This window comes from Tachyglossus aculeatus, chromosome 3 (genome assembly GCF_015852505.1).
Source record: "Tachyglossus aculeatus isolate mTacAcu1 chromosome 3, mTacAcu1.pri, whole genome shotgun sequence".
Taxonomy (NCBI): Eukaryota; Metazoa; Chordata; class Mammalia; order Monotremata; family Tachyglossidae; genus Tachyglossus; species Tachyglossus aculeatus.
Genome location: NC_052068.1, coordinates 42,401,890 through 42,428,738, shown reverse-complemented (window position 1 = coordinate 42,428,738; position 26,849 = coordinate 42,401,890). Strand labels below are relative to the sequence as shown.

Below are 26,849 nucleotides of genomic sequence, written 5' to 3'. Positions count from 1 at the left end.
AAATTTGAATTCTGACAGGACTCTGTAATAATATAATAATAATAATAATGGCATTTATTAAGCACTTACTATGTGTAAAGCACTGTTCTAAGCACTGTGGAGGTTACAAGGAGATCAGGTTGTTCCACGGGGGGCATACAGTCTTAATCCCTGTTTTACAGATGAGGGGACTGAGGCCCAGAGAAGTTAAGTGACTTGCCCAAAGTCACACAGCTGGCAGTTGGCAGGGCTGGGATTCGAACCCATGACCCCTGACTCCAAAGACCGTGCTCTTTCCACCGAGCCACGCTGCTTCTCTAGGAGACCCCAGTCTGAACCTCTAGGAAACCCAGAGAGGATTTGACTTTTAGGGGCTTGATAGAACTAGGGTGGGTGTTCAGTTCACAGGAGTACTCTCTCTTAGACTAATAATGATTATAATGATAGTAATAATGGCATTCATTCATTCATTTGTATTATTTGAATGCTTACTGTGTGCAGAGCACTGAACTTAGCTATTGGGAAAGTACAATACAGCAATAAAGAGAGACATTCCCTGTCTGTTTGTCAAGTGTTTACTATGTTTCAAGCACTGTTCTAAGCACTTAGGTAGAGACAAGTTAATAATATTTGACAGTCCCTGTCTCTCAGGGGGCTCACAGCCTTAGTATGAAGAAGACGGTACTGGATTCCCATTTTACATATTAGGAAACTGACGCACAGAGAAGTGATTTTGCCCAGGGTCACGCTACAGACAAGTGGCATAGCCCGGATTGACCACAGGTCTTCTGGATCCCAGGCCTCTGCTAGATCCACATTCAATCATCCATTAATTCATTCAATCATATTTATTAATAATAACAATAATAATAATAATGGCAAAGCACTGTTCTAAGAGCTGGGGAGGTTACAAGGTGATCAGTTTGTCCCACAGGGGGGCTCACAGTCTTAATCCCCATTTTACAGATGAGGTTACTGAGGCACAGAGAACTTAAGTGACTTGCCCAAAGTCACACAGCTGACAATTGGCGGAGCTGGGATTTGAACCCATGACCTCTGGCTCCAAAGCCCGTCTCTATAGAGTGAATAGAGTAAATGAAAATAGACTCGCTCAAAAGACATGGAGTGATCTCAAATTGCTGTTCTCTTTGTAATTTATAGGGCATGAACCACTGTAGGTAACACATCCTTAAAGCAACTTCAGACTGACCTTCTCTGTTGCCAGGCCATTACACTTTATCCAGATCTAACAATAGTGATAGTCAAGCAATTATGTAGTATTTAAAGACTGCCCATTAACCTAATCTATAAATGCTTAGCACAGTGCTTTGCACACAGTAAGTGCTCAATAAATCCCATTGATTGATATGACAGAATCTTCATCTGAGGTGTCTCCAAGTCCCATGGATATTTGGAAATGGTTCACTTCTTGGGTTTGATTAAAAACGCAGCTTCAAAAAAATGCCATTTTGGGGTTGGAAAGCTTGGAGTATATTTATAACTGGAGCGTTTTCTTCTGAATATGACAAAAACCTTACTTCTAAGATAATACAAAATAATTACCCATCAAATATGTCCCTTTTTGGAGAGATACTGGATTTTATTCGTTGAGAGTTAGTTGCCCAAAAACAATTAATGTCTAGTATGAGAACACAATTTACGATGCAAATTACTGCAAAAGATCCATTGTATAAACCGTTAAATTCAGAATATTGTACTGCAAGCGGATTCCTCTAGGAAAAATTGAATTAAAATTTGTAAGCAAAAAAAAAAAAATGTGAACTAAATTTCCTAAAGTAACAATTTCATAAAGTAACACCAACAACATATCTCTAAAATCAGGTCACGCGCTCCCATATTTTTCCAGTGGTAAACAGAGTTGATGTTAACTGGTTCAACAAGCTGGAAACTTTTAGAATAGGGAATAGCAGGATGAACATCCCGATTTGTGTACTGTCACTTTGGCCATCACTGTCAATTTGGAGGTTTTTTTGAGAATATCCTTCCACTGAGTAAACATTTGGTATTCTACAGTGTAAACTTTCAAATTCTAATTACCTTGCATATTATGCTTTACACAACTGTTTTGTTTTAACAGACCCTTGTTTTTCTGACTTTCTGACTTTTTCTGAATCTTTTTCATGTTGGTATTAAATGTGCAAAAACAGGATTTTGTTTTGCTTTTTTCATTCTTGCGCTCAAGACAACTCTGAATTTTTCTGTGGTTTTTACAGCTTCCCAGAGACTAATCTGACAGGCTTTAATAGTCAACTGTTATTAATGAAAAGGTCATCATAGAATATACAAAAAAATTCGTATTGTAAATGCTTACTAAATAGGTATTACATACATGAATTTAGTACGTGTATTATTGTGCACTACTACATATGTTTTGAAATTTTCTCTCAATAAATTTGTATATTCTTATTTCTTTTCTTTCATTATTCTGCTCTGCTTCCATTGATGACTCTCTAAACTTTTGACTCCAGACTGGCAATATGAGGGTAAGATCACACACACACATAAAAAAACAAAACAAAATAAAACAAACAAAAAACCCTTCAGAACATTTCTTGTATTTTTCATTTCATTCTCTCTAGGACATTTTTAAAAGTTCATTCACTCTTTTCAATTAGATCCTTTGTCACAATTAAGCTCCAATTATGCTTGTGATTCTTTAATTACAATTAATCCCTGTTGATCATTTCTTTGTGTTACTTCTTTGTGTCAAATTACCATCATATCATCATTGTCCTAAAGGACTTTGTTTCTACAGTGGTCTCTGTAGCAGGACCTGAATAGTTGGATAGTGTATCAAGTGACTTATATTGTAAAATAGTAATGAATCATTGTGACCTTTCCAGGAAAGGTAAATGAGTCAGAATGAATAAAGAATGATATAGTAAAATATTTAAAATAGTCTTTGTATTTTAACATAGTTTCTATATATGCAAGCATTCAATTTATTCTATTTCTGGTTGTAATCTGCCATGACATTCTACCATTCTCTAAATTAAGATTTAACTTGATAATTTCCTTGTCTTTAGATTGCAAGCTGTCTAGAACTGGGCCACCAGCTACAATAGTTGCTATTGATGAAGAAAGCCGAAATGGTAAGTGCTATCATTATTTCATGGAAAACACAGGCAGCTTTTTTCTTTGATTATTTGGTGTTTTGTAAATAGAGTGAATGAAAATGGACTCGCTCAGAAGACATGGAGTGATCTCAAATTGCTTTTCTCTTTGTAATTTCAAGTTCTACAGTTTCTTGGAATTGCTTAGATTGAATCAGTAGTCCCTTTCAAAAATATGAAACTTCTTTGTATTTGTGTGTGTGCGTATGTGTGTATGGGGTGGGGGGAGAGAAAGAACAAAAGAGAGAAAAAACAGAAGAAACATGGCCATTCCTTCTGGAGATGCTGTAGGTAGAGAAGATATTGGCTACAAAATGTGTCTCCACCCAGTATCTCTTAAATTCTCTAATACATTGTGTTCAAATCAGAATCTCTAATATGAAAGCTATATATACTGTTTCGGGGTGTTGATCATGTATAGACAGAGCCTGGTGGAGGAGGAATTTGACATTTAAAATTGAACCAGCCAGCTGATCACACAAGGGCCCTCACAATGTAGCCATTATGAAAGCTGAAAAAGGAATGGAGCAGATGTGTTTTATAACTGATGGCTATAGTGTATCTATGCATTATCTTTATAACATGGTGCTTTCGTTGTTGCCCAGCAACAAATGTTTTCATTGTATTTATGTGAGCATGCTTAGTTTTATGGACAATTTCCTGACCTTTCAAAATGGAGTAAACTAAGTTCATTGGGATTGTCCTGAAATTGCCCTTTCTGAGTGTGAGTCAGTTAATCAATCACTCAATCAGCCATATTGATTGAGCTCTTACTGTGTGCTGAGTACTGTATTAAACACTTGGAAGAGTAAAATATAAAAATAAAACAGAGTTGGCAGACACATTCTCTATCCACAATGAGCTTACAGTCTACAATGGGGAGACAAATATGAATGAATAAATAAATAAATTGCAGATATGTACATAAGGGCTGTGGGACTGAGGGAAAGATGAACCAAGGGAGCACATCAGGGTGACAGAGGCAGCATGAATAATGGTTAGAGCACAGAACTAGGAGTCAAAAGGGCCTGGGAGCCAGGAGGTCATGGGTTCTATTCTCAGGTCTACCACTTGTCTGCTGTGTGACCTTGGGCAAGTCACCTAACTTCTCTGTGCCTTAGTTACCTCATCTGTAAAATGGGGATTAAGACCTTGAGCCCCACGTGGGATAGGTACTGTGGCCAATCCGATTGGCTTGTACCCACCCCAGTGCTTAGTATAATGCCTGCCACATAGTAAGCACTTAACAAATAAGACAATTATTATTATTATTAGAAGAGGAAAGGAGGGCTTAGTCAGGCCCCTTGGAAGGGATGTGCCTTTGAAGGTGGGGAAATTAATTGTCTGTTGGATATAATAATAATAATAATAATAATGGTATTTGTTAAATGCTTACTATGTGCCAAGCACTGGTCTAAGCACTGGGGTAGATACAAGGTAACCTGGTTGTCCCAGGTGGGGCTCACAGCCTTCATCCCCATTTCACAGATGAGGTAACTGAGGCACAGAGAACTCAAGTGGCTTGCCTAAAGTCACACAGCTGAGAAGTAGAGGAGACAGGATTAGAACCCATGACCTCTGACTCCCAAACCTGTGCTCTTTCCACTGAGCCAAGGATAGCATTTAGATTACAGGCTGGGTTGTAGTAGGAGAGCAGTAAAGTGAGGTGGGAGGGGAAGTGTGATTGAGTGTTTTCAAGCAGGTGGTATGCATCTAAACATAATGTTGTTTTCAGTTCCTTTGAAAAAGACAGTGGTGTATTAGCAAATCATTGTGTCTTTCTCTAAACAAAACCTTCTTGACAAGTTTTAAATACTTCTGTGAATGCTAGAGAGAGATTACAGCAGCTCTGATGTCTACACAGCTTGATAGGATTAGCACTGATATCTTGTGAAGTGTCATTCCCCACACTCAGGGGAGCAATTTATCTGCCCTATCAAAGTTGATTCCTGCCACTAGCATTAGATAACTGTTCACATACACATTTTCACTTTATGGAACTGCTTGCTGAATCCCTTGATGGAGCCTCAATAGTCTTCATCTAAATAAATTTTAAGTGATTTTTCCCCAAATGGGTAAGCCAAAATTAAAATATCACACTGTATCTTTTGATGTCTTGATATTCTATGAGCAATTTCACCCGTTTACGATTCTTAAACACCAGAATACACTCCTTAAAGGAATTATCAGGTTTTCTCTAGCTAGCTAAAAGTCAATTGTACACATTTTTGGTTAAAAATTTATCTCTATGTTTAATTTCACTTGAACTTGCCATTCATCTTTGGAAAGATTCTATAGAGCGCTGTTGGAATAACATAATATTCATAATAATATTCATAACATAATCCTTCCTCTCCCCCTGTCCCCCACTCCATCCCCCATCTTACCTCCTTCCCTTCCCCACAGCACCTATATATATGTATATATGTTTGCACATATTTGTTACTCTATTTATTTATTTATTTATTTTACTTGTACATATCTATTCTATTTATTTTATTAGTATGTTTGGTTTTGTTCTCTGTCTCCCCCTTTTAGACTGTGAGCCCACTGTTGGGTAGGGACTGTGTCTATATGTTGCCAACTTGTACTTCCCAAGCGCTTAGTACAGTGCTCTGAACACAGTAAGTGCTCAATAAATAGAATTGATGATGATCATCATCATAATATGTTTGGTTTATTAATAATAATAATAATAATAATAATAATAATAATGGCATTTGTTAAGCACTTACTGTGTGTGAAGCACTGTTCTAAGCACTGGGGAGGATACAAGGTATTCAGGTTGTCCCACATGGGGCTCACAGTCTTAATCCCCATTTTACAGATGGGGTAACTGAGGCACAGAAGTTGTGACTTGCCCAAAGTCACACAGCTGACAAGCAGCAGAACCAGGATTGGAACCCATGACCTCTGACTCCAAAGCACAGGCTCTTTGCACTGAGCCACGCTGCTTTCTGAATGAGTTTCTTCTGGAATTAATCTATGACTTATGAATACTGGCAGTGACTTTGGTCCAATTAAGTATGGTATATAAATGAAAACCCTAGTGAAAATGACTTTAATACATGAGAGAAGTGTTTCAAAGACTATTACAGTAAGTGGTGATGACTTGGTGTTGCTATTTCTTTTTCTGAGCAATCTGTCACAGCATAATAATAATAATTATGATGGCATTTATTAACCGCTTACTATGTGCAAAGCACTGTTCTAAGCACTGGGGAGGTTACAAGGTGATCAGGTTGTCCCACGGGGGGCTCACAGTCTTAATCCCCATTTTACAGATGAGGTTACTGAGGCCCAGAGAAGTTAAGTGACTTGCCCAAGGCCACACAGCTGACAGTTGGCGGAGCCGGGATTTGAACCCATGAGCTCTGACTCCAAAGCCCAGGCTCTTTCCACTGAGCCACGTTGCTTCTCATGAAGTAAATGCTCTTTTTTTTTCCCTTTTCTGAATAAAAATTCCAGAAATCCACAGAGGTAGTTAGCTTCATTCAACTTTGCATGTCCACTGTGCTTTCCCCTTTCCATGTCAAACTTGAAAGTATATAAACATGCATTATTAGCATATAAGCATGTGTAGGTGTGTTAAATAGTATTATAACATACTTTTTAATACTTGACCTTCCATGTAGAAAATAACTAATCTGTGAGAGTTGCCTTTGTATTTGTTAGGTCAGCCTTTGCTGTTGCAAAGGACATTAGATTCTGATCCTGCAGTTACTATGTTAGTATTAATTCATCTATTTATACCCACTTACAATTTGGAAGAAACAAACGCTGTTAGCCTATATCATGCAGACATAGTGTATTATGTGAACATCACACAAGTCTGACTTTCCTGAATTATTTTATCAGTGATAATGTCACCCATGATTTCACACTGCACAAACATTTTGTGCCTAACGAAGACACCCGGGAGATTTGCACCATCTAGACACACTGACTGTGAGTGAAGCAGCATGGCCTCGGGAAAAAGATTATGGGCTTGGAAGTCAGAAGACTTGTGTTCTAATCCTGGCTCCATTATGTACCTGCTGGGTGACCTTAGGCAAGTCATTTAACTTATTTCTCTGTGCCTCAGTTTCCTCATCCACAAATGGGAATTCAATGCATATTCTCCTTCATCCCTTTTTTGTTTATGATATTTGTTAAGCACTTACTATGTGTCAAACACTGTTTTAAGCGCTGGGGTAGATACAAGTTTTATCAGGTAGGACACAATCTCTGTCCCACATGGGGTTCACAGTCTATGTAGGAGGAAGTAGGGAAGCAGCAAGCATGGCATAGTGGATCGAGCACAGGCCTGTGAGTCAGAAGGACATGGGTTCCAATCCTGACTCCGCCACTTGTCTGCTGTGTGACCTTGGGCAAGTCACTTTACTTCTCTGGGTCTCAGTTACCTCATCTGCAAATGGGCATTGAGACTGTGAGCCTCATCTGAGACAGGGACTCTGTCCAACCTGATTTGCTTGTACTCACCCCAGAGCTTAGTACAGTGCCTGGCACTTAGTAAGAATTTAACAAATGCCATAATAATAATGGTAAGTAGGATTTACTCCCCATTTTACAGTTGAGGAAACTGAGGCACACAGAAGTTAAGTGAATTACCCAAGGTCACACAGTACACAATTGGCAGAGCCAGGATTAGAACCCAGGTCTTCTGACTCCCAACTCCTTTATCTTTCTATAGGCCGTGCTCCTTCTCTTCACACTTAGACTATGAATCCCACGTGTAATCTTATTATCTTGTATGTACCCAAATACTTAGTATAGTGCTTGGCACATAGTAAGGGCTTAACAAATAATAACAATAACCAATAATTCTGCCTGGGAATTATCACATCAGCTTGGCCAGCTAGAGGGAAAGGCAGATTTACATTTTGCCCCTCTCCCTCACCCAAATTCATGTCCCCAACTCACAGAGCCAAGGCACACAAATTGGAGGATTGGGCATGTACAGGCAGGGGAGACGGGCTCTCAGACCTCATCTATCATTGATGCAGTCTTCTAGACTGTAAGCCCACTTGTTGGGTAGGGACTGTCTCTATATGTTGCCAACTTGTACTTCTCAAGTGCGTGGTACAGTGCTCTGCACACAGTAAGCACTCAATAAATATGACTGATTGATGCAGAATTGTAGTAATAGGAGTGATAGCATTTTCTGAGCTCCAACCTGTAGCGCAGAAGTACCTCAACTCATATCTCTTATTAAACCTACACATTGACACAAAATTCTGTCAGTTTTACCTTCACAACATCTTTAGAGTCCACCCATTTCTCTCCATCCTGCTGCTATCATGCTGATTCAAGCACTCATCATTTTCCACTTTGATCAATCCTATTGAGTGCTTACTTTATGCAGAGCACTGTACTAAGTACTTGGGAGAGTAGAAATCTAGCTCTTATTTCAGTGCCCAGCACTTAGTACACTGCCTGGCACATAATAAACACTCAACAAATATCATTATTATTTAGCACAACAGAGTTCATTCATTCAATCATATTTATTGGTGCTTACTGTGTGCAGAACACTGTACTAAGCGGTTGGGCAGCAGAAATCGGCAACATATAGAGACGGTCCCTACCCAATAACAGGCTCACAGTCTAGAAAAATCAACAGAGTTGATTGACAGGACCCTGATCTGCCATCCCCTTACTGACTTCCCTGCATGCTCTCTCTCCCCCCTGCAGGACACGTTATTCCCCATTTACTCCCCATTGTACAGTTGAGGAAACTGAGGCATGGAGAAGTTGCTGCTTGCTCAACCATCAGACGAGTGGCAGAGCTGGGGTTAGAACCCAGATCCTCTGACTCCCAATCCATGCTCTTTCTATTAGGTCACACTGCTTCTCTAAACCTGTGTCAAACAAAAACTCCTTACCATCAGCTTTAAAGCAGTCTATCAACTTGACCTTATGTATCTCGCTGATTTTGTGCTGCAACCCAACCCTCACACTCTGCTTCTCTAACACCAACCAACTCCCTGAACCTCAGTCTCATCTATCCTGCCACTGACTCCTTGCTCAAGTTCTCTGTTACAACTGGAACTCCTTCCTCCTTCATATCCAACTGCCCACCACTCTCCCCACCTTCAAATCCTCCTAAAATCACATCCTTTCCAAGAAGCCTTCCCTGACTAAGCCCTTTATTTCCCCTATCTTTTCTTGCCTATCTGTCAACTAGAACTTGGCTATGTATCCCTTAAATACACTGATAGTCACACATCGTACTTGTGTAAAAAGTCTCAAACTCCACTATATCCCCTATCTGGCACTAAGCTAAAATGACACATTGCACTGTGAAGTATCTTCCTCAATAACGTCACACCAAAATGGCAGATGAAACTATATCCCATGATATCTCAAGTTAAACCTGCACATAACAAATGTACTCAGTTATCTCCTTTTAACCACAGTTGGAAATTCTGGTTGTCACGCATTTTTAGAATTTTGAATATTATATACTACCTAGTACGTGACATCTATAACAGGTATAAAATGGACATATTCATTCAATCATATTTATTGAGCGCTTACTGTGTGCAGAGCATTGTAATAAGCGCTTGAGAGAAGTGAAGTGACTTGCCCAAAGTCACACAGCTGACAAGTGGCGGAGCCGGGATTTTAACCCATGACCTCTGACTCCCAAGCCTGGGCTCTTTCCACTGAGTCACGCTGCTTCTTTGGAGAGACAGCTTTGCCCACATCAATATAAATATGACAAGGGGAAATATGTGTTTTGTATTAAATTTGGGGAAAGTTGGACACAGTCACTGTCCCAGGACTCACAATTTAAGGAGAAGGAGAACAGATATTGAATCCACATTTTACAGTTGAGGAAACTGAGGCACAGATAAGTTAAGTGGCTTGTCCAAGATCACACAGAAGGCAAGCGGTAGAGCTGGGATTAGAACCCAGGTCCTCTGATTTCCACTGGTCATTCATTCATTCATTCATTCATTCGTATTTATTGTGCGCTTACTGTGTGCAGAGCCCTGTACCAAGTGCTTGGAAAGTACAATTCGGCAACAGATAGAGACAATCCCTACCCAACAACGGGTTCACAGTCTTGAAGGGGGAGACAGACAACAAAGCAAGTAGACAGGCATCAATAACATCAAAACAAGTAGTAGTCTACATTACTTCCTATAGTTAAGATATTTATTATGCTTTTACTGTGTGCAGAGCACTGAACTAAGCACTGGGAAAGAATATTCAGATGGGAATTAGATACTGACCCTGTTCCTCAAGGGACTTAAGTTGTGAGTGGTGTTGATGTAGTAAAAGGGAGGAGAAGCCCAACTATTAATCTCCTGTGAGCGCTATATTGTAAAAGAGCTGTGTCCTGCTTGACTAACTTGTATCTACCCCAGTGCTTAGAGCAGTTCTTGGCACATAGAAAGCGCTTAACCAACATCATAATAATTATGGTTGGGTGGGTTTCTTACATGGGTGATCTTTTATGCTCAGTCACCCAAATGCTCTTGCTCAGACTCCGGGTAGCCATCAACCACGTTATGATACTGTGACTTCTAGATACTTATGATACTTCTAGACTGTGAGCCCACTGTTGGGTAGGGACTGTCTCTATATGTTGCCAACTTGTACTTCCCAAGAGCTTAGTACAGCGCTCTGCACACAGTAAGCGCTCAATAAATACGACTGATTGATTGATTGTGACGATTGTGATGAGAGGTAGCAGAGTCTACAGCTGAGGAATTGTAAAATCTCTATGGGACACTCTCAGCAGAAGCCACTATACTGGTCTTGTCTGCTTCTAAATTGTTGAATTAGGGCACACTTCCTAGGGTACACACGTGAAGATAAAACCTTTGTTTCTTGTTACGTGGAATTCTGTGTATAAATAAATCAGACAATCGTGTCATGACAAAGAAACTGGCAGACACTTTGTACTTTCTTAGAACAATCACTGGAGACTGAGAGTTGGATGGAAAAGTGAGAAAAAATAAAATAATGTAGTTATGGGCTCTTTCTTGACATGATCTCCTAAAGGGACCCAATCCAAGATGCCCCTTCTATTATGTTGGAGGTGGATAGCCCCTTTTCACTGGGGATTCCACATTTCCTTCCAAAAATAGTCATATCATCATCATCATCATCATCAATCGTATTTATTGAGCACTTACTATGTGCAGAGCACTGTACTAAGCGCTTGGGAAGTACAAATTGGCAATATCTTTTCTGGGAGAGCGAAGTTGTCCACTGGCAATCTGTATGATCACTCATCCCAAGTCCCAAGTCTCTTCCACTCAAAATCTACCAGCAGGAATGTCACCATGATGTCATTAGTTCTTGCCATTCCTGTAATGTATGCATGGTACTCTTAGAAATGCTATCCATGAAGAAGCCCTAAGCAGGTGTGTGAGAAGGACTGAAATAACTGTGCAAAAATAATCTTTTCTTCTTCATTGTGGGCACACAAACACACACAAATACTTATGTATTTGTCCTTCAAATTAGTAGAAAACTACTGATGGTGTTTACCTATAACTGTATGTGCTGCTGAAAAGGGCAATACGGGCTCCACAGTTCCATCGACTTTGTACACCCCAAAAAACTCTCCCTTATTGTGGTGTCATGCTTCATGTTTTCAGTTCCTGGGACAATTTTGTCTCCTGTCTCTCCTTTTTTATGAGGATCTTGCTGAAGAAGAGCAAATCCTTTATTAATAGCAGAATGTCATGCTGGTCTACCCTCAACAACTGACTCCCAGATTTTTGCTGGGGTACAGCATTGTCTTTATGTGTTACAGCATTTCTTATACAGCATTCAATGCTATCTGCTTCTGAGTCTGTCTTTCGATATCCTCGTCTTGTTGATCAGCCACTTTTCTCCCAGTTGCTTCCTACCAGGCTGATCTGGCAGTTGGTTAGTCTGTTATTCCCTGTGTCTTCATTCATTCAATCATTCAATTGTATTTATTGAGCACTTACTGTGTGCAGAGCACTGTACTAAGCACTTGGGAAGTACAATTTAGCAACTCTTAAAGTTCTCAAAATTGGTTATTCTGCCATCCTGCTTTCATGTGTTCCCTTTCAATTTGTCATACAAATGGCACTTGGATATCCTGTGGTCATTCACTTCATGCACGTCTTGCTCACTAAGGCAGATGAAGAAGTTGTGGGGTCTAATAATAATGATGGTATTTGTGAAGTGCTTACTATGTGTCAAGCACTGTTCTAAATGCTGGAAGCACTATTCTAATGGGTATAGCATGGGCCTGGGAGTTGGAAGGACCAGAGTTCCTATTCCAGCTCCACCACTTGCCTGCTTAGTGACCTTGGGCAAGCCAATGCTTCAGTTACCTCATTTATAAAATGAGGATTAAGACCGTGAGCTCCATGTGGGACAGGGACTGTGTCCAAACTGATGAGCTTTTATCTACCTTTGCCCGCAGAAGAGTTCTTGACACACTGAGAAGCAGCATGGCTCAGTGGAAAGAGCGCAGGTCATGGGTTCAAATCCTGCCTCCACCAACTGTCAGCTCTGTGACCTTGGGCAAGTCACTTAACTTCTGTATGCCTCAGTTACCTCATCTGCAAAATGGGGATTAAAACGGTGAGCCCCCCGTGGGACAACCTGATCACCTCGTAACCTCCCCAGTGCTTAGAACAGTGCTTTGCACATAATAAGTGCTTAACAAATACCATCATCATTATTATTATTATTATAGTAAGTGCTTAACAAATACCATCATCATCATCACTTGACCTTTCTGGGTCTTGGTTTCCTCATCAGACAAATGGGGATAATATTATCTGCCTCTGCTTTCCGGGGATGTTGTGAGGATAAATTGATGTCACTTTTGCCAAAGTGTTTCGGAAGGACAAAAGCGCAATACAAAAAATGTCATTATTATTTTCGTTATTATTATTGTTACTAAAGCAATAAAACCAGTGTAGGTTAGGATGCGGATTAGGCTCCTTACCAGGGAAATCTCTGCTTGTCCAGTGACTGGGGGGCAGGTGGTCGCCCCTTTTTAGCATCTAACACTGTGGCGGATAAGAGACTCACTGACCCAGTGGTAGAACTTCTGACAAGTCACTTCCCTGTGCCTCATTTCCCTCATCTGGAAACTGAGGAATGAGACTGTGAGCCCCACATGGGACAGGTACTGTGTTCAACCTGATTTGCTTGTATCCACCACAGCGCTTAGTACAGTATCTATTTTATTTTGTTAGTATGTTTGGTTTTGTTCTCTGTCTCCCCCCTTTTAGACTGTGAGCCCACTCTTGGGTAGGGACTGTCTCTATATGTTGCCAACTTGTACTTCCCAAGAGCTTAGTACAGTGCTTTGCACACAGAAAGCGCTCAATAAATACGATTGATTGATTGATTGATCATCATCAACAACAAAACTGTGTGCTTTGAACATCATCTCTACATCTGTGAGCAATGTTGTTATTAATAGTATTTGTTAAGCACTTTTTTTGTGTGTAGAACACTACAATAGGCACTGGAAAAGAGTTTTTTGGATGAGAATGGGACCTGGACCCTGTCCCTTGAAGGGCTTGAAATCTACGAATAGACGTGTGATGCAGGGGACCACTAGAGACTGACACATCTCAGCATTCACAGCAGGGAGGCAGCAGGGTTTAGTGGAAAGTTATGTTGCCAACTTGTACTTCCCAAGTGCTTAGTACAGTGCTGTGCACACAGGAAGCGCTCAATAAATATGATTGATTGATTGATTGATCGACTAGAAGTCAGGAGAAACCAGGTTCTAGACCCACCTGTTGGCTGTGTGTCCTTAGTCATGTCATGGAACTCTGTGCCTCCAATATTAAAAGAATGGAACAAAATGGAAAAAATGAGAAAAAAAAAAGGAAAAAAGTGAGAAAATTTGAAAAAAATGAAAAAAAAGGAAAAAAGACCATAAAATGAGGTTGAGATAGCTATTCTTCCTCCCTCCAGCTGTGAGCCTCATGTGGGGAAGTGACTGTGTCTGACTAGCTATCATATATCTACCTTAGTGCTCAGCACACAATGTTTGGTATTTATTAATGCTTAATAAATGCCATCTTTAAAGGATAAGCACACACACTAGTTGGGCCCCATCTGGAACTCCAGTAGCAACTTATTGAGTAGAAAAACAAATCCCATTTCCTTACCTTCTTTTTACACTAGGGAATGGTTCTGGAGTGACAGAGAGTGCTTGCCTCCTCTCACCATAAGCGTCTGGAGATTGGAAAGTCTCAGACCGTGATGAATCTCTAATCTAACAAATCAGTGTCTTACCAAGTTGTCTTACTCTCCATGCCTACAGGGTACTCCTCTGAGTTTCAAAAAATGAGTGAAAATATTACTTTGTGGATCTGCAATACAGTGCAGTGGATGCATTTTATTACCCACATGAAGTTCCTATTGAAACATTCAGTTGCATTATATTATTGCTTTCAACACCTCCTGCAGTTGCTTAGAATGGTTACAGATGTGGCAAAGTTCAGTGCAAATTGCTGAGTGAAGCCAATGCCATTTATGCATGTAAAGCTGGTTGACACCTCTCCTGTCATTATTATCATTATTATTATTATATTTGTTAAATGCTTACTGTCTAGACGGTAAGCTAATTGTGGGAATTTGTCCGTTATAGTGTTATATTGTCCTTTCCCAAGCATTTAGCACAGTGCTCTCCAATCAATAAATACGATTTGTTGATTGATTGATTAAAACACTGTTCTATCCACTGGGGTAGATACAAATTAATCAGGTCAACTGCAGCCCGAGTCCTCGTGGGGCTTAGAATCTAAGAAGGACATCAAGTATTGAATCCCCATTTTTTACAGATAAGAAAACAGAAAAAAGAAATTAAGTGACTTGCCCAAAGTCACACAACAGACAAGTAAAAGCATTGGAAAATCTTCCAGTTGTGAGGTTTCCTCTGCAATTCAAGCCATTTCATAATTATTAGAATGTCTTTTACTGTAGATTACTATGAACAGGTTACTTAAAGGTTTCCTATTATCTTTAAAGATCTTTTTTTATGTCCATTCAGAGCCAAGATAGAGATAGTTGATAGTTCTGAGAAATAGAATGCTTATAGCTCACTATAAATTTGTTTTAAAACAGTAAAGAGGCTCTGGTAACTAGCAACTTTTGATTTTGTGATACAGAGCAGTAAATTGACAGTAGGGGGGTAATAATGATTTAATATAGCAGGCAGCAGAAATGTTTCCCCGCCATTCACGAATTGAAGGAAACTCTAGAGAACTCTAAAGAGCAAAAATGTCATCTGCTGAAATTTGTCTTGTCTTGCCTTATGCTGTCGAGTCATTTCTGACCCATAGCAACTCCACAGACACATCTCTCTTCGAATGCCCCGCTCTCCATCTGCAGTCATTCTGGTAGTGTATCCATAGAGTTTTCTTGGTAAAAATATGGAACTTACCTTCTTCCACACAGTAAACTTGAGTCTCCACTCTTGACACTCTCCCATGCTGCTGCTGCCCAGCACAGGTGAGTTTTGACTTGTGGCTTCCACCTTCTAGCCGCTGCCCAAGCTAGGAATGGAATGGAAATGCCTCTGCTTGACTCTCCCTCCCGTAGCCGATACTAGTAGAGTACTGGAAACTCTCCAGGTGCCATCCTGAGAGGGTCTGAAGTATGTACTTGGTTTTAAAATTAACAGTGATAATAATGATCATTGTGATATTAATTAAGCCTTAGTATGGACCAGCACTGGACCAAATGCTGGGAGAAGATACTCCTTAAGCAGATGAGAAGCAGTGCGGGACAGTGGATAGGGATAGAGTGTCAGTCAATTGTATTTATTGAGCATTTACTGTGTGTAGAGCATTATACTAAGCACTTGGGAGAACACAATAAAACAATATAACAGGCACATTCCCTGCCCACAGTGAGCTTAAAGTTTAGAGGCCTAAGAGCCAGAAGGAACTCGGTTTTCATTCATTTGATTGTATTGGTTTTCATTCATTTGATTGTATTTATTGAGTGCTTACTGTGTGCAGAACACTGTACTAAGTGCTTGGGAGAGTACAGTACAGTAATAGACACAATCACTGCCCGCAACGAGCTTACAGTCAGCAGGGGTGGGGGGGTGAGAGAGAGACAGACATTAATATAAAAATAAATTCATCACAGATATGTACATAAGTGCTGTGGGGCTGGGAGGAGGATAAGAACAAAAGAAGCAAGTCAGGGAGACGTAGAAGGGAGAGTAAGAGGGAAGTTGGGGCTTAGTCAGGGAAGGCCTCTGGAAGGAGATATGTCTTCAGTAAGGCTTTGAAGTCAATGAGAGTAATTGTCTGTCGGATTTGAGGAAGAAGGGTGTTACAGGCCAGAGGCATGACATGCTTGAGAGTTGGCAGGTGAGATCACAGCACAGCGAGAAGGTTAGCACTAGAGGAGTGAAGTATGGGCTGGGTTGTAGTAGAAGAGTAGCCACTTGAGGTAGGAAGGGGCAATGTTATTGAGTGCTTTAAAGCCAGTGGTGAGGGGGTTTTGTTTGTGGGGGTGGGTGGGCAACCACTGGAGTTTGTGAGGAGTGGGGTGACATATCTTGAGTATTTTCATAGAAAAATGATCCGGGTAGCAGAGTGAAGTATGAACTGGAGTGGGGAAAGACAGGGGGCTGGGAGGTCGGCAATGAAGCTGATGCAGTAATCCAGTCAGGATAGGATGAGTGACTGTATTAATGTGGTAACAGTTTGAATAGTGAGGAAAAGGCAGATTTTAGTGATGTTGTGAGGGTGGGACCGACAGGATTTAGTGATGGATTGAATATGTGGGTTGAATGAGAGAGAGGAGTCAAGGATAACACCAAGGTTATGGGCTTGTGAGACAGAAAGGATGGTGGTGCCGACTAAAATGATGGGAAAGTCCGGGGAGTTCTGTTTTGTACATGTTAAGCTTGAGGTCATGGGAGGACATCCAAGTAGAGATGTCTTGAAGGCAAGAGGAAATGCGAGACTGCAGAGAAGGAGAGAGATCAGGGCTGGAGATGTAGATTTGGGTTTTAATCCTGGCTCCATCACTTTTCTGCTGTGTGACCTTGAGCAAGTCACTTTCATTTATGCATTCATTCAGTCCTATTTATTGAGCGCTTACTGTGTGCAGAGCTTTGGAAGTACAAGTTGACAACATATAGAGACGGTCCCTACCCAACAACGGGCTCACAGTCTAGAAGGGGAAGACAGACAACAAAACAAAACATGTAGACGGGTGTCAAAATCGTCAGAACAAATAAAATTATAGCTATATGCACATCATTAACAAAATAAATAGAATAGTAAATATGTACAAGTAAAATAGAGTAATAAATCTGTACAACTACATATAAGTGCTGTGGGGAGGGGAAGGAGGTAGGGCGGGGGGGGAACGGGGAGGAGGAGAGGGAAAAGGGGGCTCAGTCTGGGAAGGCCTCCTGGAGGAGGTGAGCTCTCAGTAGGGCTTTGAAGGGAGGGAGAGAGCTAGTTTGGCAGATGTGCAGAGGGAGGGCATTCCAGGCCAGCGGAAGGACGTGGGCCGGAGGTCGACGACAGAACAGGTGAGAATGAGGTACAGTGAGGAGGTTAGTGGCAGAGGAGCAGAGGGTGCGGGCTGGGCTGTAGAAGGAGAGAGAAAGAGAGAAGGAAGGTGAGGTAGGAGGTGACGAGGTGATGGAGATGGCTCTCCATTACCATGCCTTGAAGCCGAGAGTGAGGAGTTTTTGCATGTTGTAGGTTGACAGGCAGCCACTGGAAATTTTTGAGGAGGGGAGTAACATGCCCAGAGCGTTTCTGTACAAAGATAACCTGGGCAGCAGAGTGAAGTATAGATTGAAGCAGGGAGTCAGGAGGATGGGAGATCAGAGAGGAGGCTGATACAGTAATCCAGTCGAGATAGGATGAGAGATAGAACCAGCAAAGTAGTGGTTTGGATGGAGAGGAAAGGGCAGATCTTGGCGATGTTGTGGAGGTGAGACTGGCAGGTTTTGATGACAGATTGGATGTATGGGGTGACCGAGAGAGAGGAGTCAAGGATGACACCAAGGTCTTGTGAGCAGGCTTGTGAGACAGGAAGGATGGTAGTGCCCTCTATAGTGATGGGAAAGTCAGGGAGAGGACAGGGTTTGGGAGGGAAGATAAGGAGTTCAGTGTTGGACATGTGTCAGTCTTGGACACTTAACTTCTCTGTGCCTCAGTTAGCTCATCTGTGAGCTTGTTTCTAACCCAGAACTTAGTATAATGCCTGGCACATAATAAGCACTAAACAAATGCTAAAAAAAAAAAAAAATTAAAAAGGGACACAGTCCTGCACAAGAGATTTCTGCTACTGCTAAGAAACTGACCATTTTTCTTTGGGCTCGGGGGTTCCATTTTTCTGCTGCAACTTGAAGGAATGGAAGCTTTGCCCCAACTGCATGCTTTACACCTCAAGTCACAGGAAAAATAGCAATATCAGACACTTACGACCACTAGTATTCCACACCTTCCCAATCTCTGCTTTAGGTGACCAAAGTGGCTGGGGCTGACTGATATAAGTGATACTAAAATACTCGTTTACAATTACCCAAGTACCCAAGCATTTTTAGGAACATTTATCCCTAGTTATAGTCTCAAAAGGAGAATAAGAAGCTGTTTTCAGAATTTTTGTTTTGCCCCGGTTTTGCCATCAGTTTTGTCACGTAACACAATTCAGATAACCTTGTTTGGGTTACTTGCCTCTCACGGTGATTGCGAGACTAATGTGTTGAGTACATTTTATTTTTTCAGAGACTAGATCAGGTGCATCAAATATTAATATTAATGAAGTCCCTGTGAAATACCCAAGACACACACCTTTATGCCTCTTATTTTCATATGATGACTCTGAGGGCCAGGGATGTAAAGTAACTTCCTTATGATTACCCAGTAATCCAGAGCCTGAGCTAGGACTAATACCCAAGTTTCCAGATTCCTGTCCCAAAGTAATTTCCACTAAAACATGCTGCTTTTGCAGATTAGATTGGATGAGTTTAATGCTTCTCTATTAGGTCTCCTCTAATATTGAGCTCTATCAACATTCGTTCTAATGGTATTTGTTGAGCACTTACTATGTGCCACGCACTCTTCTAAGCACTGGGGTAGATTCAAATTAATGAGGATGGACACAGTCCATGTGCCACATGGGATTCACAGTTTTAATCCCCACTTTCCAGATATGGTAACTGAGGCACAGAGCAGTGAGATGCATTCTCACACAGATCACACACATCACAAGATCAAACAGCAGACAAATGACAGAACCAGGATTAGAACCCGGTCCTTCTGACTCCCGGGCCCATGCTCTATCCATTAAGACCTGCTGCTTCCATCACCCTGCTTTGCTCCCCTTATTCACCCCTCCCTCAGACCCATAACACTTGGTGCTTAGAAGAGTGCTTTGCACATAGTAAGCACTTAAAAATGCCATTATTATTATTATTATTATTATTATTATTATTATTATTATTATTATTATGTACATATCCCAGCTCCATCACTTGTCTGCTGTGTGACTTTGGGCAAGTCACCTCACTTCTCTGTGCCTGTTGCCTCATCTGTAAAATGGGGATTGAGACTGTGAATCACACGTGGGGCTGGGATGCCACCCAACTGGATTTGTTTGTATCCATCCCAGCACTTAGTACAGTGCCTGGCACATAGTAAGCACTTAACAGATACCATTATTATTATTATTTATATTAATGTCTGTCTCTGCCTGTAGACTATAAGCTCACTGTGGACAGGGGATGTGTCTGCCAACTCTGTTATATTGTATTCTCCCAAGCACTTTGTACTGTGCTTAGTAAAAGACAAAGCGGGAGGAAGGTTGGAGAGTCACCTCACCAGCAAGTGAAGGATATGCGAGAAGACCAAAATGGAATTAGGCGGTTCAATGTTGTCATTCCCAGTGTCTGAGGATGGTCATCCCTGTTTTGGGTGTGAGATTCAGGAGTAATTAAAAATAAACAGGAAAAATCCCCACTGTAACCTGAAAAAATTAGGCTAATCATAAAATGAGCAGAGAAAGGCTGGACTTGATTGTAGAGAATCAAATCTAATCCTCTGATTACTGCTATGCAGACATCTTAGGTAGGTAACAATGGAATCTGAAGATTAAACAAAAGGATGAGAGAGGTTTCAAGACAGGCGAAATCCTTCAAGATGATATATCAGATGGAGTTCTTAAATGTCTGTGGGGCTCTCTATCTCATAGTTTGCATTACAAGATTTACAGACCTGGGAGGCAGGGGAAGAGGGAGGTAGGATTTTCCTTGAAGCTGGGAAGGGAGAATGAGAGTAGGAGCACATGGGATTCCCTCCAAAATCAAAACATGAGTGGGATGAACCTGGAAGTGACAACCGCAGTGGTGGGGACCTCAGTTTGGACCACCTCAGGTTGCAGAGAGATGCTGCGTCTGCTGCCGCTGCCCCCACTGCCCCTCTTGTGCCTGTGGAAAGTGAGGGAAAAGTGCCGGTGAGCTGCCATTTCTCCTGCCCTAATTCCCTGGTCTCTGGTTATGACGCTGGACAGGGGAGGTAGTGGTAGACATTCTTATTTGTTGTCCTCCCTCCACTGTTCTGCACCCTGAGGAGCCTGAGAAGCAGCAACCCCGGCTCCAAACCCTCCTGGATAGAGGGCAATGGAGCTGGGGATGGGGAAGGACACCAATTTTGATTCTTCAGAAACATTCCCTTCATCTTTAATAAAGTTTTAATGAAGTTTCAGGTCCTATCAGCAGGAACCAATAATAATAATAATGATGGCATTTATTAAGTGCTTACTATGTGCAAAGCACTGTTCTAAGCCCTGGGGAGGTTACAAGGTGATTGAGTTGTCCCACAGGGGGGCTCACAGTTTTCATCCTCATTTTACAGATGAGGTAAATGAGGCAAAGAGAAGTTAAGTGACTTGCCCAAAGTCAAACATCTGACAGGTGGCAGAGCCGGGATTTGTACGCATGACCTCTGACTCCAAAACCCGTGCTCTTTTCACTGAGCCACGCTGCTTATGGGTGGGTTCTGGGTGGCTTTTGGGTGGCTTCTGACCCAATAAGAAGTCGAGGCTTATGTTGGCAGGAACCGATCAGAAGACACAGCTTGCCATAAATGAACCCCAACAAGTGAGTGAAGGAAGATCAGATACAGGGCCCTGGGGTAGCAGTAATCCAACAGAGGTAGTTTAGGCACCCGTGTCACGTACCTAGGAGAAAAACATAGAGAATCAATAGGAGAAATAGCAACCTCCTCCCCCGAGTCACTCAGGAAACAATCATGAGGTTCCCTGGACTGAAGATGCAGAGCTTAAAATTTGAAGGATGGAATAGGTCAGTTACAGTCTCTCACTCTAGCCTGACAACATTGAAGTTGTCCCACCAGGTCCAAGAAATATGCTTACGCACTTGAAGGAGAGGCAAGAGTTCAAAGCTTGCTAAACTTGGAAGAACACTTCCTGTCACTGCTAAAGCCCCCAACTGAGCTGGAAACAAGTATGATGGGCAAAAGGGAATTAATATAAAGTGATGAAGAACAATATAACGGGAGGACATGAAAATAGCATATTTGTGTGACGTCTTAATGTTTCATCACTCCTGATTTCTGTCTCCAATCCCCTTTCCCTACTTATATTGTTAGATTGTGAGCCCCATGAAAGACAGAGATCACATTTAATTCCCATCTGTGTCTTCTCGTCTGCAATGTCTGCATGGTGTAAGCACTCAATACTACTGCTCCTACTAATGCCAGTGAAACAAAACTACTTAGCGTAATTGTTGAAGAAAATATAATACCCCATACCTATCAAGATGACAAAGTTCTTCAACCCTTTGGGGCCTCAGTTTCCTCAGTTTTGTAGAATATGCGGCAGATATCCCAGAATGTAGTGAAAAATGGGGATTTATTTTCAGCAGTGGCAGAAAATAAACTGCTAGATTTACATTTGTTCCTGATAAAAGTTGCCTATAGAAAGTATAACCATCATTTTGTACTCAAAGCTGTATGGAAGTTGGTGTTTTTTCATTGTTGTAATCTATTTCAAAAGGAAAAATTGATTTTCCATCTTCTACAATTCTTTTAATTCAATGTAGAAAGTGAATTGGTTCCTACAAAAAGACAATAGGAAATTTGTAAATTTTTTAGCATCCTTGTCAATTTTGACATATATCAAATGATGCCAAAGTGCTTTTTGTTAGAATTTTGAATGTTTTATTGATTGGCGAAATATTCATTATAAGGAAATCTCAAGAAAATATAACTATATAACATAAGAAATAAATGAATGTGTTGTGAGGGTTTTTTTACCCTGATTTTTCCAAGTTTAGTATTGTTACAACTCTTTATTCTTCATAAAATTAAAGATAAGGAGATGAGTTCTTTCAGAATTTAACCCAATTTACACTTTGCTTAGATGACAAATGGAAGGGAAAAACCCCCAGAAAAATCATTTAAAAAACTGGGCCTTGAGAAAAGTACTCTGTGACTTATTCCCAATGCCAGGAAAACTTTCTTTTGTACACATATAATTCTAAATCGTGCCAGAAGTCTCAGTGCAGTTCCTCAATAGTAATCGAAGAAAGCTTACTTAACACTGACTGAAGGATTTTAGGAATAGAAGCAATTATTTAAGCCACTTCATCTCTTAGGAAAGCAAAAGCACTTTAAATGGATGACTAGGCCAGTCTTTCAATATACGTACTTCTATTTAGCAGTCTAAGGTTTCTGGTTATAGACAGCCTAAAAATAAAAGAGTTCTGGGTAAACAAAATCGACACTAGCTAAACTCTACCACTAAATAGAAGGTTTGAAGTGAATAATGAAATACCTAAGGACTTAATGCTTCAACAAGAATGCAATATTCCCATATTATATTTACTTTAGGGGGAATGTGACAGACTCCATATTGAGTCTGGGACGTGGTTGCGATGTGCAGAATAGGCATTTGGCTTGCAAATTGGCCTGGGCTGTCCTATCGGTTCTACCAATTCTGAGGCTAAGTAGCTGAACTATGACCACCTCTCCCTGCCAGTCACATGATCATCATCAATCGCATTTATTGAGCGCTTACTACGTGCAGAGTACTGTACTAAGCACTTGTACAAATTGGCAACATATAGAGACAGTCCCTACCCAACAGTGGGCTCACAGTCTAAAAGATGCAGTTTGACTCCATGGAGGTAGCCTGGTCAGCACTCTTCAGCCCAGGCAGTGCTCCTTGGGGTCTGGTGAAGAGCCGCAGACGCGTTCCAGTGTTCCCCACTCCTGCTGCCGCCGCCAGACCTCCGGAAGATTACTTTTGTTAATAAAAAAGAAGAAAATGAACATGATGCTTCGCAGCGTCTTCTCCATGCCCCACCAGGAGAAGTATGGCTCTCACTCCTCGTGCACTCCCAGGTGTGGATCCTATGGGAAGAACCCAGGCTGATACCTACCTCTCCTGTGGTCCCAGGTTTGGCCCCGAAGGGAGAGCCCAGCCTGGTTCCCACCCCTCCTGCAGTACCCTGTGTGGCAATGTTGGCAGAAACAGCAACTCTTCATGCCCCACCGGGAGAGGTGAGCCCAACTACCACCCTTCCCGTAGTCCTGAGTGCAGCAGTGGTGGTGGCAGCCATGGCAGCTTTGTCCCCACCAGGAGCGTGTCACCAGGAGGTGTGGTAGTGACTGTAACCTCAGTCCCATTTCAGAGCTTTACTCTTTACTGAGAATTTACTGTGAACAAAGAACTGAAATAAACGATTGAGAGAGCACAATAGAATAACTAAAGAAGCAGCATGGCGTAGTGGGCAGGGCATAGAATTGGGAGCCAGAAGGTCATGGGCTCTAATCCCAGCACCACCACTTGTCCGCTGTCAATTCACTTCTCTGTGCCTCAGTTACCTCATTTGTAAAATGGGGATTGAAACTGCGAGCCCCACATGGAGCAAGGATTGTGTCCAACCTGATTTGCTTGTATCTACCGCAGCGCTTTGTAGAATGATTGGCACGTAGTATACACTTAACAAATACCATAATTAGTATTATTAGGCACTATCCCTGCTCTCAAAAACCTAACAATCCAGCTGAGGAGTCAGACAGTAAAACAAATTGTAAGTATGGCAAGTAAGAAAGTATAAGAATGTGCTGTGAGCCCACTGTTGGGTAGGGACTGTCTCTATATGTTGCCAACTTGTACTTCCCAAGCGCTTAGTACAGTGCTCTGCACACAGTAAGCACTCAATAAATACGATTGATGATAAATGCTGTGGGATTGGTGAGTGGTAAGTACCCAAATGCTTAAGAGGCATAAACTCAAGTATTTAGAAAACACTGTAGGAATTGAAACCCACTGTAGGGTGAGGAGATGTGATTATTGAGGAAAAGCTTTCCAGTGCAGATGCAATTTTACTAGTGCTTTAACATGGGGAAAATGCTGATCTGGATATGAAAGGGGAGGGAAATTCATTCAGTCTCATTAAGTACTTACTGTGTGCAGAGCACTGTACTAACTGCTTGGGAGAGTACAATACAACAATACACGGACATATTCCCTGCACACAAAAAGCTTACATTCTAGAGGGGTGAGGCAAACATCAATACAAATAAATAAATTATTGATATGTGCATAAGTGCTGTGAGGCTGGGTGGGGAGAAGAACAAAGGGAGCAAGTAAGGGTGTCATAGAAGGGAGTGAGAGGTGAGGAAAAGTGGGGCTTAGTCTGGAAAGGCCTGTTGGAGGAAATGTTCCTTCAATCAGGCTTTGAACAGAGGTAGTGATAGTCTGTTGGATTTGAGGAAGAAAGGCGTTCCAGGCCAAAGGCAGGATGTGGACTAGGGGTTGGTGGCGAGATAAGTGAGATGGAGGCACAGTGAAAAGGTTAATACTAAAGTAGTGAAATATGAGGTTGTAGAAGGAGAATGATGATGTAGGAGAGGGCAAGGTGGTGGAGTGCTTTAAAGGCAATGGTGAGGAGTTTTTGTTTGCAGAATTGGATGGACAACCACTGGAGTTTTTGAGGATTGGGGTGACATGTCCTGAACGTTTTGTAGAAAACTGATCCGGGCAGCAGTGTTAAGTATGGACTGGAGTGGGGAGAGAGGACGCTGGGAGATCAGCAAGGAGGCTGATGCAGAAATCCACGTGGGATAGGATGAGTGATTGTATTAACATGGTATCAGTTTGAATGGAGAGGAAAGAACAGATTTTAGCAATATTGTGGAGTTGGGACTGACAGGATTTAGTGATGGATTGATTATCTGGGTTGAATTAATTCATTCAATTGTATTTATTGAGTGCTCAGTGTTTGCAAAGCACTGTACTAAGAGCCTGGAAAATACAATTTAGCAACAGAGACAATCCTTACCCAACAGCGGGCTCACGGCCTAGAAGGGGGGAGACAGACAACAAAACAAAACAAAACGGGTACAAGTAAATAGGCATCTGTAGCATCAATATAAATAAATAGAATTATAGATATATACACATCATTAATAAAAGAAATAGAATAATAAATATGTACCTATATACACAGGGGCTGTGGGGCAGGGAGCGGGGTAGAGCAGAGGGAGGGAATCGGGGTGATGGGGAGGTGAGAAAGAACAGAGGAAAGGGGGGGCTTAGTTTGGGAAGACCTCCTGGAGGAGGTGAGCTTTCAGTAAGGCTTTGAAGGGGGGACGTGTGCTAGTTTGGCGAATGTGAAGAGGGAGGGCATTCCAGGCCAGAGGTAGGACATGGGCTAGGGGTCGGCGGTGGGACAGGAGAGATTGAGGCACAGTGTGAAGGTTAGCAGCAGAGGAGTGGAGTGTGTGGGCTGAGAATGTAGAAGGAGAGAATAGAGGTGAGGTAGGAGGAGGAAAGGTGATGGAGGGCTTTGAAGCCAATAGTGAGGGGTTTTTGCTTGATATGAAGGTTGATAGGCAGCCACTGGTGATTTTTGAGGAGGGGGGTGACATGCCCAGAGCATTTCCATAGAAAGAAATGAATAAGAGAGAGGAGTCAAGGATAATGCCAAGGTTACAGGCTTGTGAGACACGAAGGATGGTGGTGCTGTCTACAATGATGGGAAAGTCACTGGGAGGACAGGGTTTGGGTGGGAAGATGAGAAGCTCCATTTTGGATATGTTAAGTGTGAGGTAATGGAAGGACATTCATGTAGAGATGTCCTAAAGACAGGGGGAAATGCGAGACTGGAGAGAAGGAGAGAGATCAGGGTTGGAGATGTAGATTTGGGTTTCATCAACATAGAGGTGGTAGTTGAAGCCATAGGAGCGAATAAGTTCTCCAAGGGAATGGGTATAGATGGAGAATAGAAAGGGACCCAGAACTGAACCTTGAGGGACCCCCACAGTCAGGACAGAGTCAGTGAAGCCAAGGTTGGATATTGTTTCTGGAAGAAGGGGGTTGTTCATAGTGTCGAAGGCAGCCGAGAGGTTGAGGAGGATTAGGATAGAGTAGTGGCCATTGGATTTGGCAAGAAGGAGATCCTTGGTGACCTTTGAGAAGGTGGTTTCTGTGAAATGAAGGGGACAGAGGCTAGATTGGAGGGGGTCAAGGAGAGAATTGGAGGAGAGTATTTTGAGACAGCAGGTGTAGACAACTCGTTCAAGGAGTTTGGAGAGGAATGGGTAGGAGGGAGATGGGACGATAACTGAAGGGAGCCAGGAGGTCAAGGGAGGGGTTTTTTTTCAGGATGGGAGACATGGGCATGTTCGAAAGCAGTGGGAAAAAAGCCATTGGAGAGTGAACAGTTGAAGAAGGCTGATGATGATGGTATTTGTT

At 41.8% G+C, this 26,849-nt stretch overlaps 1 protein-coding gene across 1 annotated transcript in view; it reads left to right on the top strand.

The window, feature by feature from the left end:
- The first annotated feature begins 2,820 nt into the window (after positions 1-2,820).
- The window catches only part of PCDH15 (protocadherin related 15), a 702,056-nt gene continuing 678,027 nt past the window's right edge, over positions 2,821-26,849 (top strand). The window contains exons 1-2 of the mRNA XM_038743373.1: positions 2,821-2,848; positions 3,027-3,092. Coding sequence (XP_038599301.1) covers positions 2,821-2,848; positions 3,027-3,092 — 94 coding nt within the window. The remainder of the gene's footprint in view (positions 2,849-3,026; positions 3,093-26,849) is intronic.